This window comes from Podarcis tiliguerta, assembly GCF_965153285.1.
Source record: "Podarcis tiliguerta genome assembly, chromosome: 2".
NCBI lineage: Eukaryota > Metazoa > Chordata > Lepidosauria > Squamata > Lacertidae > Podarcis > Podarcis tiliguerta.
Genome location: NC_139535.1, coordinates 42,477,077 through 42,489,329, shown reverse-complemented (window position 1 = coordinate 42,489,329; position 12,253 = coordinate 42,477,077). Strand labels below are relative to the sequence as shown.

The 12,253-nt window shown below is 43.7% G+C and overlaps 1 protein-coding gene across 12 annotated transcripts in view; it reads right to left on the bottom strand.

Moving 5' to 3' along the window:
* Positions 1 to 12,253, bottom strand: part of ERC2 (ELKS/RAB6-interacting/CAST family member 2) — a 521,838-nt gene that overhangs the window by 390,522 nt on the left and 119,063 nt on the right. For all 12 annotated transcript variants that reach the window (XM_083420965.1, XM_083420973.1, XM_083420963.1 and 9 more), the window contains one exon: positions 825 to 899. In XM_083420965.1, coding sequence (XP_083277091.1) covers positions 825 to 899 — 75 coding nt within the window. The remainder of the gene's footprint in view (positions 1 to 824; positions 900 to 12,253) is intronic.

Here is a 12,253-nt window from a genome sequence, read left to right as displayed (position 1 = left end):
AAGGATCTAAATGCATTCTGCTTATAGTGCGGGGGGCCCCGGGGAGATGCATACTGTCATGTAAATAGCTGCCTAAATCTAATCAACACAGTTTTGATTTGATCATATCTTAATGTTGCTATAATTACTATATCTTTACTGTACCTGCATCTATATATTTTCCCGTATGTAAGGAGTACAAGTAAGGAGTACAATGTCCCAAATATTTATATTTGTTAAAAATGTGCATGCTCTGTAACACAGATAAACATACCTTGATACAATTTTACTACTGTCCAAAGGAGTCTCCTCCTGAATTAAGAATGGTGGCAACAGGTGTGAAGAATGATTATGGTGCAGAATGGCGAATAATAAGTCTGCTTTGACAAAACATGAAACTTCTAAAGTATTATTATTCTGCTCAGAAAAGCCACTTCTGTTTCCCGGTCTCTAAAACCTGCAAACTCAGATTGTTCGGTCTCTTGCTACAAATATGTCAGCAGGCAAGTTGCTTGAGAAAACAGCAGTGCTGGCTGAGAGAAAAGGGTGCGATGTTTTTTATTTGTCAGGAAAATACGGCACAATGAAAAATGACATCCTTTTGGGAGACAATGAATATTATCATATTTTGCCCAAAGTGGTAGCATCCCACACTAAGTATGGGATGTTTAACAGATACGACACGCATTTGGGAACAAAATGTGGGTGGCAATGTGACACAGTCATGCTGTGCAAACCCATGTCTACAATAAAAGCTAAGAATCATTTTATGCTTCAGCCAGCAGGCATTAATGGTGGTTATCGCATTAAAGTGAAGTGTGCCGGCGAGCATTAAAAGTCCATACCTTCATTTCTATGACGGTCTGAAGAGCTTTCGTCTTCGCTGGCTCAGGCTGAAGCTGGGTCCTTCTGTGCAGTTCCTGCGGAGGAACACGATAGAAGTAAGCTTGGCGACTCATCTTCCCATCATTTATTTTGTCACTGATGCAGATCTTCGGCAGCTCACAGCAGAATCCAAAGTTCAGACAAGCCCAAATGCTACAGGTGCACCACTGCCTATAAATCCCTCTAGCATCTCTGCAGCCTCTATCTTATATTACAGGCAAGGCTGCCGGCACATGCGCTATTTCTGAAACCTTTATCAATAATTAATGTCAACGGTGACAAAGGCAGCATGTTGCATTTGGACCGAGAGAGATTACAACACGGCTGCCTCTCTGTCCAGGCATCAAATAAGTAATTCAATTATGTTGAACACTGTATGGCTAATTCAAAAAAACGGCAGGGGGTGGAAATGTCACATAAAATCTTCTGCCGAACTTCACCACTCAAAGAGTTTTTCTACTGATATTTGAAACAAGCAATTTGCAGACATTACATTCAAATTTGACATTTTCAGAATAGTAATTATATAGTGAATCGATGCGGCTCTAAAGCAGCTTTATTATGTTGGCTCGTCTTTTCTTTCATGATACGGTATTTTTGGAACTTGCACTTCAATCCATAAAGATATTTACTTGCAAGTTAACCCCACTAATTTCAGCAAGACATACTTCCAAATTAACATGTTTAAGGATCTGAATGTCTACCTAATACATTAAGCAGGATGTTTTCACTGCACAAGGGTGTGTAATTAGAAAAGTGATGTAAAGCATAATCCATTGTGACGTTTTCGTGTGCAAGCCACAATGAAATGTTGAGAATAACACAAGAACACTATATGCATAGCTATTTACTATTTCAAATTAAAGGGAAGTTTAGATAATTTAAATCTGACTTTTTAAAAAATAAAAGATTCACACCCATGCAGCCCCTCCCCCCAAAAAACCCTTCAATTTTTGTGTGTGTTGCTAATGACAATTGGCTTTGGCACCTCCATCCATCATCTTTTCTTTCTCTCACTATGTGCAAATGACCAGCTTAATTCTGACTTCAACTAGGACCTGTCCCATGTCTGTCTCATGTTCTAGTCTGTTACAGTGACCTCAGCCAAAAGGTGAAGCCATTTGTCAACTTGCCAACCATACACATAACTTTAAAAAGGGGAACCAAAGCAATTCACACAACACTCATGTCATAGTGAAATAATGCTGTAAACATATCAGTAAAACAACCGTGTATCAGTCACAGAAATCAAAGGACCTGGAACCAGTAGGAACAAAGAGAACACCTGGCTAAACACCCCAGTGGGTCCCCACCTGATAGCAACTGAGAGATCAATGCACATGGTAGATGCCACCACAGAGGCGGCCATTTTTTGCAGCCAAAGTATGATTCAGGTTCAAATCTCAAAATGAGATAATACTGACCACGACAGGGACATCATTGAATTGTTGATTCTCGATAGAGCTAATAAAGCTTCATTCACCTTCCCAAACAGGGCTAATTAACTACTGTCTGCCATAAAACTATTGATTGTGCTTCTATAAATAGCAGAAAGGAAAGTGCCAAAATGGAATAACAACAATTTGTTTTTTGTACCCTGCCCATATGACTGGATTGTGCCAGTCACTGTGGGTGGCTTCCAGCAAAACATACAGAAACACAAGAACACCACACATTTAAAACATCCCAATGCAGGGCTGCCTTCAGATGTCTACGGAAGGTCATATAATTATTTATATTCATCTGATGGGGAGAGAATTCCACAGGGTATGCTTGAGCACTCCATTCATTCTTCATTATCCGTTCAAATCAGATTATTTATCATTCAGTTTCAACTGTAATCAAAGTATCCCATTAGATGCCCTAATCTAAATCCTGTTGGTCATCCTGCTTGTGGACTTGCTATTGCCATTTGGATCAGCCACCATGGGAACAGGATTCTAGACTAGATGGGCCTTTGGTCTGATACTTAATGACTCTTCTTATGTTCTTACAGATGCTACATTAGGCCAAGTTAGACACCTGTGATGTGTGAATGCACCATAGACACCTATTTCTTTTCCAAACAGGGGTCCAGTTTGAATCAGGAGTGTGGTACCAGGGGTGGGAGGGAAATTCCCCTTCCCATTCTGCAGTCCTCTTTCCAATCACCTGTATTAGTCATGGAGGGAGACACATAAGCAAACAGGTGCCTGAATGTTTCTCCTCCATAGCTAATTGAGAAGCAATTTAGCTTGCAGAACTGGCATGGGGGTTTAACTTCCCCTTGTGCTAAGGCTCCAGACCAAGTCAGCTGCACCCATGACAGCTTTTAGCAAGGAAAAAAGATATCAGAGATGAATCTGAGGTTATGTCTAGATTGGCCCACAGTGACTGAGAAAAAGCATCCATCATCATCAGCTTATACTCTATCCAGCTCTTAACAAGACAGAAAAGAGAAATTAATGCTGCAGTAGCTAGTCTGAAGTTTACAACAATACAACTGAGAGATACAGTACCTTTCAGCCTAGCAAGAATTAAGCCTCTCAAGCAGACAATAGGATAATATGGTCTAACTTTATACAACTGCAGAGTCCAAGCTAGTTCCTCAGTTTGAGCAACTTGTTGCTCTGTAATCAAAGGTTGCATGAATCTCTGCCTGTCTTCACCTCTGCCAAGCTGCCAGCTTGCCTGCCTGCCTGGAGGGCATCAGCTCTAGAATAGGGGTAGAAAACAAGATGCCTTTCAGATGTTGGGCACATCAACTTCCACCAGCTCAAACCAGTATGACCAACAGTCAGTTACAGTCCTAAACATCAGGAGGGCATCAGGTTGGCTCCATTTGTTTCAGAGTAACGCCAAGGAAATAGTGAGCTTGGGGCGGGGGGCTTTCATCAATATTTTCCCTTTGCATGAGCACCCCAGTGTTTCATACCTATTGGCAACCAGGGAGCAGGAGCCAGGAGAAGCCTAGATTCCTTTCACCCTTCTAGCTTCTAAATGGCAAATATAAAAACTTGTCATATTGCCTCCTTGAGACGTGTCATAGAATCACAGAACTGTAGTGTCCTCCATCCCTGTGTGTATAGGGGAGTGTCTGGACTCTTCAGTTTGAGGTGACGGCATGACTGCATCCATTAACAACAGTTTGGTTTGATGGACGTAAGCAGCAAGAAGCTGCTTCTATGAAACAAATTTTGTTTCCCAATAAACAGAACTGTCACCTCCTTATTTATTTATTTGTTTAGTTACCTACGTTTCTATCCCACCTCCCAGCCAAGTTCTAAAAGCACCTTACAGATATTTATCAGCACAAAATAAATCAGCAATAATGAGGCTGTTACTATGGAGCAGGGCTCCCATCCACTAGCAGGACCAATGGTCAGGTACGATGGAGTCAAAGAACACATGGGGTGGTGGTCACAAGTTCCACATCCCTGATATAGAGCATCAAGAACACAACATTATAAGACTTCAATACAAACCCAGTCTTCTTTATGGGGATAACTGCAGAGTGTGATGATACACTGCAATGTGTTGTTGTTTTTAAACTGTGTGCCATCAGGGCTGTATCATTCACTTCTGTGTCAGAGAAAGCTTTGTGTATGTACTGAACTTGAGAAGTCCCCACTCACACACCCCTGCTCTCTAGAATGTGCATAAGGGGAGTTGGATCAGACCTTATACTTTTTACCACAAGTTATTTTCTTATCTCCATGGCAACTGTGAAGGTTCTTATACAATATCATATTCCTAGTGGATTTTGAAGTCTTGAAGTGCTTTGTGAGCTTTAAATACAATTTTCAAATGCGTATTAGAATTATTCTTTATCTTTAATTCTTGGAGCAGTAAAGTAGAAACAAACAAAGTCCTTGCCTCCTTACAATGCATATGGTGTTCCCCCACGTTTGTGTTGACACTGATACTTCTGGACCTCTATTCAAGGATTTCTCAGACTAGGTTTATGCCAACTTTTCGAGTTATTGGATTTTGGTAGTGCTCTTCATCTCATGTGCACCAGCTTCATGGTGCTACAGTGGTACCTCAGGTTAAGTACTTAATTCGTTCCGGAGGTCCGTACTTAACCTGAAACTGTTCTTAACCTGATCACCACTTCAGCTAATGGGGCCTCCCGCTGCCGCCGCACCACCGGAGCACGATTTCTGTTCTCATCCTGAAGCAAAGTTCTTATCCTGAAGCACTATTTCTGGGTTAGCGGAGTCTGTAACCTGAAGCGTATGTAACCTGAAGCGTATGTAACCCGAGGTACCACTATACCTACAGAGTCTGTGGGAGTAGCTTCCTTCCTGTAGAGCCAGTTTACCATCCCTTTTCCTCAATCGTCCTCCCTACAATCCATCCTTGACCTTGCAGCAGAAATATGAGGGAGAAGTTTTATTCTCCATTGTATTTCCATTGGCAGAGTGGCCATGACAATCTGCCCAGTTAGTTAGCTAGCTAGCTAGCTAGCTATTTTTGAAGCTACGTCTGCATGAAAAACTGTGCATATCTGCACAGCTCCAAAGATAATCTTTCAGGAATGAATGTTGTTATCTGCACTGCTTCCTTCAACAGATGCAGGGTGCAGGAAAAGGGGGGATGGGGTATGAATACGCAGGGAGAGAAGCAGCAAGAGGGAGCAACTAGCAGGGTAACTCACAGGGGAGGTGGAAGATCATCAAAGGCAGGGCGTTTGCAGGACAGTACTTGTGAAGTAAGACGCCAAAAGCTTCTGATAGCTGGCTGCCTCTGCTTCCACTATAGACTTTCACTCACACACATATTCCATTCCCTCGATTCTCTCATTACCATTGCAAGTCTGTTATTGGAATTGCCTTCTGCGAGCTCACATTGCACCCCTTGGCTGGAGTTTGGGGTCCCCCTCAGCACCCGCTGTGGCTGGTTCCAGGGGTAGACCATGTGCCACTCACTGACGAAGGATAAACAAATGCTGTATAAGGTAAAGGCAGCCTAGTTGGCCATTATTATTGAGCTGGCATGCAAGTCCAGACTCAGCTAAGGAACCACAAATGTATTTCTGAAACTCAGCAGTGAGAGAAAACAGGAGGAACACCCACTGTCAGTGTACACCTGTCCATGGAAGTGTGCATCTGCAGACTTGGGTTAGAAGAAAGAAGACGATGACCTTCTGGACATCATGCAGATTCCTTATTTATTTATTTATTTTGCACCCTGTGACATATTTGTTGTTGTTTAGTCATGTCCGACTCTTCGTGACCCCATGGACCAGAGCACGCCAGGCACTCCTGTCTTCCACTGCCTCCCACAGTTTGGTCAGACTCATGCTGGTAGCTTCAAGAACACTGTCCAGCCATCTCGTCCTCTGTCATCCCCTTCTCCTTGTGCCCTCCATCTTTCCCAACATCAGGGTCTTTTCCAGGGAGTCTTCTCTTCTCATGAGGTGGCCCAAGTATTCCAGCCTCAGCTTCAGGATCTGTCCTTCCAGTGAGCTCTCAGGGCTGATTTCCTTAAGAATGGATAGGTTTGATCTATGACATATAGCATGGACTTATGTTATGCACAAGGAACTATTACAATGTGTCCCGTGAGCAGCAATTGCTTTTGTGAAAAATCAGTGTGTCATGAACTGGCAGGACGACGGGGAGGAGGAAGAGGATCCTGGCGAGGAGTGTAGCTGGGGATGGGGCACACCGGGGGATGAGGAAAGAGAGGTTGATGTAGGAAGTACTCAGGGCGTGATGGAGGATGGCGAGGGGATGGGGGATAGTCAGTGCCAGATTTACATATAAGTTAAACAAGCTATAGCTTAGGGCCCCACTCTCTTGGGGGGGGGGGGGCAAAAAAATTAAAGACAAAAAAACTGGATGTACATTTCCAAAATATAAGATAAAAAACAAATAAAATATAACCTACGAACAGCAACAGTGGCTTTAGATACCTATTAGGTCCATAAATTACCATATAGCATATATTCCAACACAAAAAAACAGTGACAAATTGTTATTGACAGAGGACAGCTGGAAATATAAAGGGCCCCATTACCTTCAGTAGCTTAGGGCCTCATCAAACCTAACTCCGGCCCCAGGGACAGTGCACAGGAACCAAAACAGGACCCATCACCAGAGCCAGAGGGTCCCCCGTCTCCACTAACTCTGTGGGTCCTGAGGCATAGGGAGCAGAAGGAGGGACCTTCTAGGAGGCTGAGGCAGGCAGAGGCCCACAGCCCAGCTCCCTAGCTGGCCAGGTGGGGCTCGCTAGCTCTTGGAGGAGGTGTGTGATTCCTCAGTTGGAATAGGCTTGGGGCAGGTGAGGGTCCCATGCCTCATGAAGCCCAGATGCTGCAATCAGTAGGCAAAGTACAGAAAGGAAGCAGAGCTGAGGTGCTGTGTCTGCTCAAGGTTCTCTTCAGTGGCTAAGAGCAGCTGCAGCAAGGCAATCTCAATTGAGACTACAACAGCCAGGCCCCTCCCCCTGATTCTGAATGGGGAGGAAAGGTCACAGGTGATTTTTATATAAGAAACCTCCCAACATAAATTAAATTCAATCCCATTTTTAACATCTCATCTAGTTTATTCCTTAGTTGTGCTGAAATTCTATGCACTTTTATGCATGCATAGGACTGTGTTGTAAATCACGAAGTTTATTATGTAGCCAAAGCTATAAACGTTTAGATACCATTGCTTTTTTGGAAGATATTTTAAGACTGTATTTAATTCTCCCTCTGAAACCAATGGGACTTAAAAGTGCTTATCCTTGGCTGGGTTATGCCCTGTATATGTCTATTAAGATGCTGAGTGTCAAATAATATGTAACTTCAAATGCAGGAGTCAAAATGGCGGCTGTTTCTGGAATTCCACTCTGGGAGAGTAACACCAAGATTAGCCTAAAGTAAGCGGAATCAACTGAGAAAGTTTAAGCATTAATGTATAATGCCTTTAAAATACCTAACTACGGTATCCTTATTCAATATTATCAATAAATTCCTTACTGCATTTGTATCTTCACCAGCAGGTCCCAGGGCGGTGGAGTTACAACAATTTAAAATTCAGAATGAAAAATGTTTCAAACAAATTACAAGCACAGGAATAGGGTGGGTCTTCAAAACACACATCTCAGGTATCAAAGGTTAAAGAGGCGTGTCTTCAGCATTTGCCAAAAATTATATCAGAGCTGGGGGGGAGGGGAGTTGGCCATGCAAAAGAGCAACTCTGTCAGAGCTCATCAACAACTATTACATTATGTTTGAAAACTGAACAGCTCCCAAAGGCACTTAGGATGAATTGGCACATGAACTGAGTGTCATACATCGTCCATGGACACAAGCCAGAGTTTCCACCCCTTATGTCAAAGATGTATAGGCTTTCAGAGACGAGTATTCCTAGATGTCTATCATAAGATGCAGACTTGCCTCATAATACTTTTCCTGTTTGCAGTATAAATCAAACTTGCTTAAAAGCTTTTCTTCCCTATTCCTGATGGTAAAATGCAACAGACAATGGAATTCTGGAGAAGATCAGAAAGTGACTTGCAGTTTATTATTTTGCGTAGGAAAACCCTTCCAATTGGATTCAAACGTTTCTAGGTTTCCAACAAGCCAAGCATTGTTCTGTGTATAATTAACTCTGTAGCTGGAAGGTGGGTTTGTTTTGTTTTTGTTTTGTTGTATTCATTATGCCTATTTGTGGTGTTCCTTTTTGGGAATGTAATTTCTATTTTCCCCCTCACGACTCCTGTGGAAGATAGTTTGATTAAACAATTACCTAGATTACATTCTGAATATTTTATGAAGTTTCTATAATACATACAACCTTTTCCTAAATGATCTAGTTAGGTGTGGGTAGTGAGGTAGCTATGTTTGCCAATGACATGGAATTGTTCAGGGTGATAAGAACAAAAGGGACTAGGAGGAACTCCATAAGGATCTCTCCAAACTGCAGGGGAATTAATACAGCAAATGCAATCCAATGTAAGCAGGTATAAAATTATGCGCATTGGGGCACACACACCCCCAAAAAATTCACATATACACTTATGGGAGCTGAACTGGCAGTGACTGGTCAAGATTTTGACTTTGGAGTTGTAGTTGCCTATTGTGCAGCCACTGTGAAAAAAGGCAATTCTATGTTAGGAAAGGGATTGAAAATAAAATTGCCAATATCATAATGCGATTATATGAACGTATGGTGGCGCAGCCATTCTTGAATACTCTGGTTTGCACACCTAAAAAACAATATTGTAAATCTGGAAAAGATTAAAAGGGGGCGGCATCATGGGGCTGGAACAATTCCCCTGAGAGTAAAAGTTACATCATTTGAGGCTTTTTTAGTTTATAAAAAGGAGGAGTAAAAGAGGGAGGACATGGCAGAGGTACGTAAATAGTATGAAGAAAGTTGTATGGGAACTCGGGGTGATCCAATGAAGATGAATGTTGGAAGATTCCGAACTGACAAAAGCACATATCCCTTACACAGCACATAGTTGAACTGGAATTTGCTACCGCAAGATGTAGCCATGGGTGGCTTTAAATGGGGATTAAAGAAATTCATGGAGATAAGGTTATCAATAGCTACTAGTCATGACGACTATATCATCCAGTATCAGAGATAGTGGGCCTCTCAATGCTAATTTCTGGAGAGCACAAATGGGGTGAATGCTGTTGTGGTCATATCCTGCTTGCAGGCTTCCCATAGGCATCTGGTTGGCCACTGTGAGAACAGGATGCTAGAGTAGATGGGCCTGCAGGGCTCTCCTTATCTTATCCTCAGTTTGGATGTTTATCCTTATTCTGCATGCTAAGCGAGATAAATGCTCAAAAAGCTAAGGTTTTAAGTTCATTGCATTTCACTCTACTTCCATTCAATGAAGATGTGATAACGCTTTTTATTTTTCCTGTGCTGTGGTCCTGACTAAGCTGCACAAAACTGCACAGAGTTAGACATTTCTCTTTCTAATCCATCAGCGGATGGCGTCTCCATTAGAAATGAAGTTCATCTCCCACATCCACGCACCACCCAGTCCTAGGTAAAAAATGGCTAAGCCATAAAATGACAGCACCTTGGGGCTTATGTAATAGCAGCCCAACACCTCCACAGCATAACACAGGTGCCAATGCACTGCACCATCCCAAATTGACTGAGCTTTAAAATTTACATCCAATGGTATTTGAAAACTCTGATGATTTACTTGGTCATAATTTAATGTACAGTGGTACCTCGGGTTACATACGCTTCGGGTTACATACGCTTGAGGTTACGTACGCTTCTGGTTACATACGCTTCAGGTTACAGACTCCGCTAACCCAGAAATAGTACCTTGGGTTAAGAACTTTGCTTCAGGATGAGAACAGAAATCATGCTCTGGCGGCGCCGCGGCGGCAGGAGGCCCCATTAGCTAAAGTGGTGCTTCAGGTTAAGAATGGACCTCCAGAACGAATTAAGTACTTAACCCGAGGTACCACTGTATCTGCTTAAGGGTGAAAGTGTTCATTACAAAAAGGATGGGAAAGGTACCCTTTCTGCTTGTTTAATTCTAACGATGATTAGAGAAATGCCACATTGCGGGGTTTGTTCCAGACACATCTCAGATGGAGGAAAGCACAAATTTGGTTCCAGATCAATGTCAGCCCACAGACAGCTGGGAAAGGGCCTAACGTTGACTCAGAACTGCAAAAGAGAAGAGACTTTTCAAGCACAGTGGCCATAGTGTTCCCTTCAGAACAAAAGGCTTTCCCGTGGGTTTGTTTTTTCTGTCCATGGCAAGATCCTTTAAATATGTGAGTTTCTCTGTTACGGTTCTTCTGATAGAATCATAGAATTGTAGAGTTGGAAGGGACGCCCGAGAATCATCCGGTTCAGCCCCCTGCAATGCAGGAGTCCTGCCCACAGCCATCCCTGGGTGGGCTCAAACTAACAACCTTCTGGTTTAACAGCCAGATGCCCCGACCCATCGTGCCACATTTAAAACATTCATTTAAGATGCAATTTAAAACATTTTGACTCGAGCATGGATTTTGTAAGTTGCTTGCCCAGGTGCAGTGAGCCCACTGCCATGCAAGTAAGGAATGGAACAACAGGACAAAATTCTCGGATTAAAACAACTTTATATTAGAGATGTGAGTTTGGGATCAGGCATTGGGAGTTTCCAATCAGTCAACCCCTTTGCTGACTGCTTACCAGGGGTCAATCCTGGTGTAGGATTGTTCTATGACCTACATCAAATAGGAGCAAACCATCAGGATCGCTACCTTGGGGAGCGTTATGTCCTTTGGCCCCAGTCTGGGCGTATGGACAGAAACACCTCCCCTAGGATCCCTTTTGCGGGATACCCTGTTTTGTGGAGGTGTCGACAAAGACATACAATACCCCATGTGTCCCAGACTAAGGAACCTACCCAATGCCTTATACGCCCAAATTGTGACAATTTCTATGAGGCAGGTGGAAACCTCCAGACAGTGGCGGAGCTGGGTGCTCTGGCACCCGGAGTGGCACACAGGCTGTGCACCCGGAGGTGGGGCAATTCGTCCACAGGAGCAGGACGGTCTGCCCAAGGGGCAGGGCGATCTGCCCACGGGGCCAATCAGCGCAGCTGCGCAATCCTCCCTGGGGGCTGAACTTGGCACGGAAGGGTGCTGAATGTCACCCCCCTTCAGGCTGAAGGGGGGTGACATTCGGCAGGCGGCCCCCCACGACTCCAAGCCTACAGCAAGCCACGGAATGGGGAGAGCCGCAGCAGCTGCTTAGCCTCTTTGCCTGCTCGCTGGGCTTGGGGGAGTTATGGGGGGGGTGCACCGAATGACACCTCCCTTTAGGATGACACCCAGGGCGGGTCCTACGCCCCTGCCTCCAGACCAGCCAGTTTGTCTGAAGGCAAACTTTCTTCCTGGCCCCAAATACAGTGACCGAAACTTCCATAGCAAGGTCTACACACAAACCAACAGAACACAGTTTACAAAATAAAGCAAAAACACAGGGAGGTAGGGTGGGAGACTGATAACCCAATTGTGGTGCCAGTCTAGGAGGTGAGCCTAATTTGTGCCCGAAAAGCGGACCAAGATGAAGACCCCCCCCCACAGGCGTCTCTGCTGAGCTCTACCCCCCACCCTGGTTACCTCATAATGTCTTGGATTTATTACCTATGGTTAAAGAGCATTTGGTTTATAAACTTTAAATTTAACTATTCCTCAGCATTGTGCAGAATGCTGGACCTCCTCGTAACTATGGTTAGAGAATTATCAGTGCCCAAAAACTGCAGAGCCTTAAGTCAAGAGCAGTTCTTCGTTACGTGTGTTTGCTTTAATGAGCATTGGGGACGGGGGGTCATGTAAAAAAAGAGCAAGGTTTAAGTGATGCCTCAGCTTTATTAGGGTTATTACGATTAACATTAACTATGGTTCATATTAGCCCTGACTTAGTGTTGTGTACAAACCAGC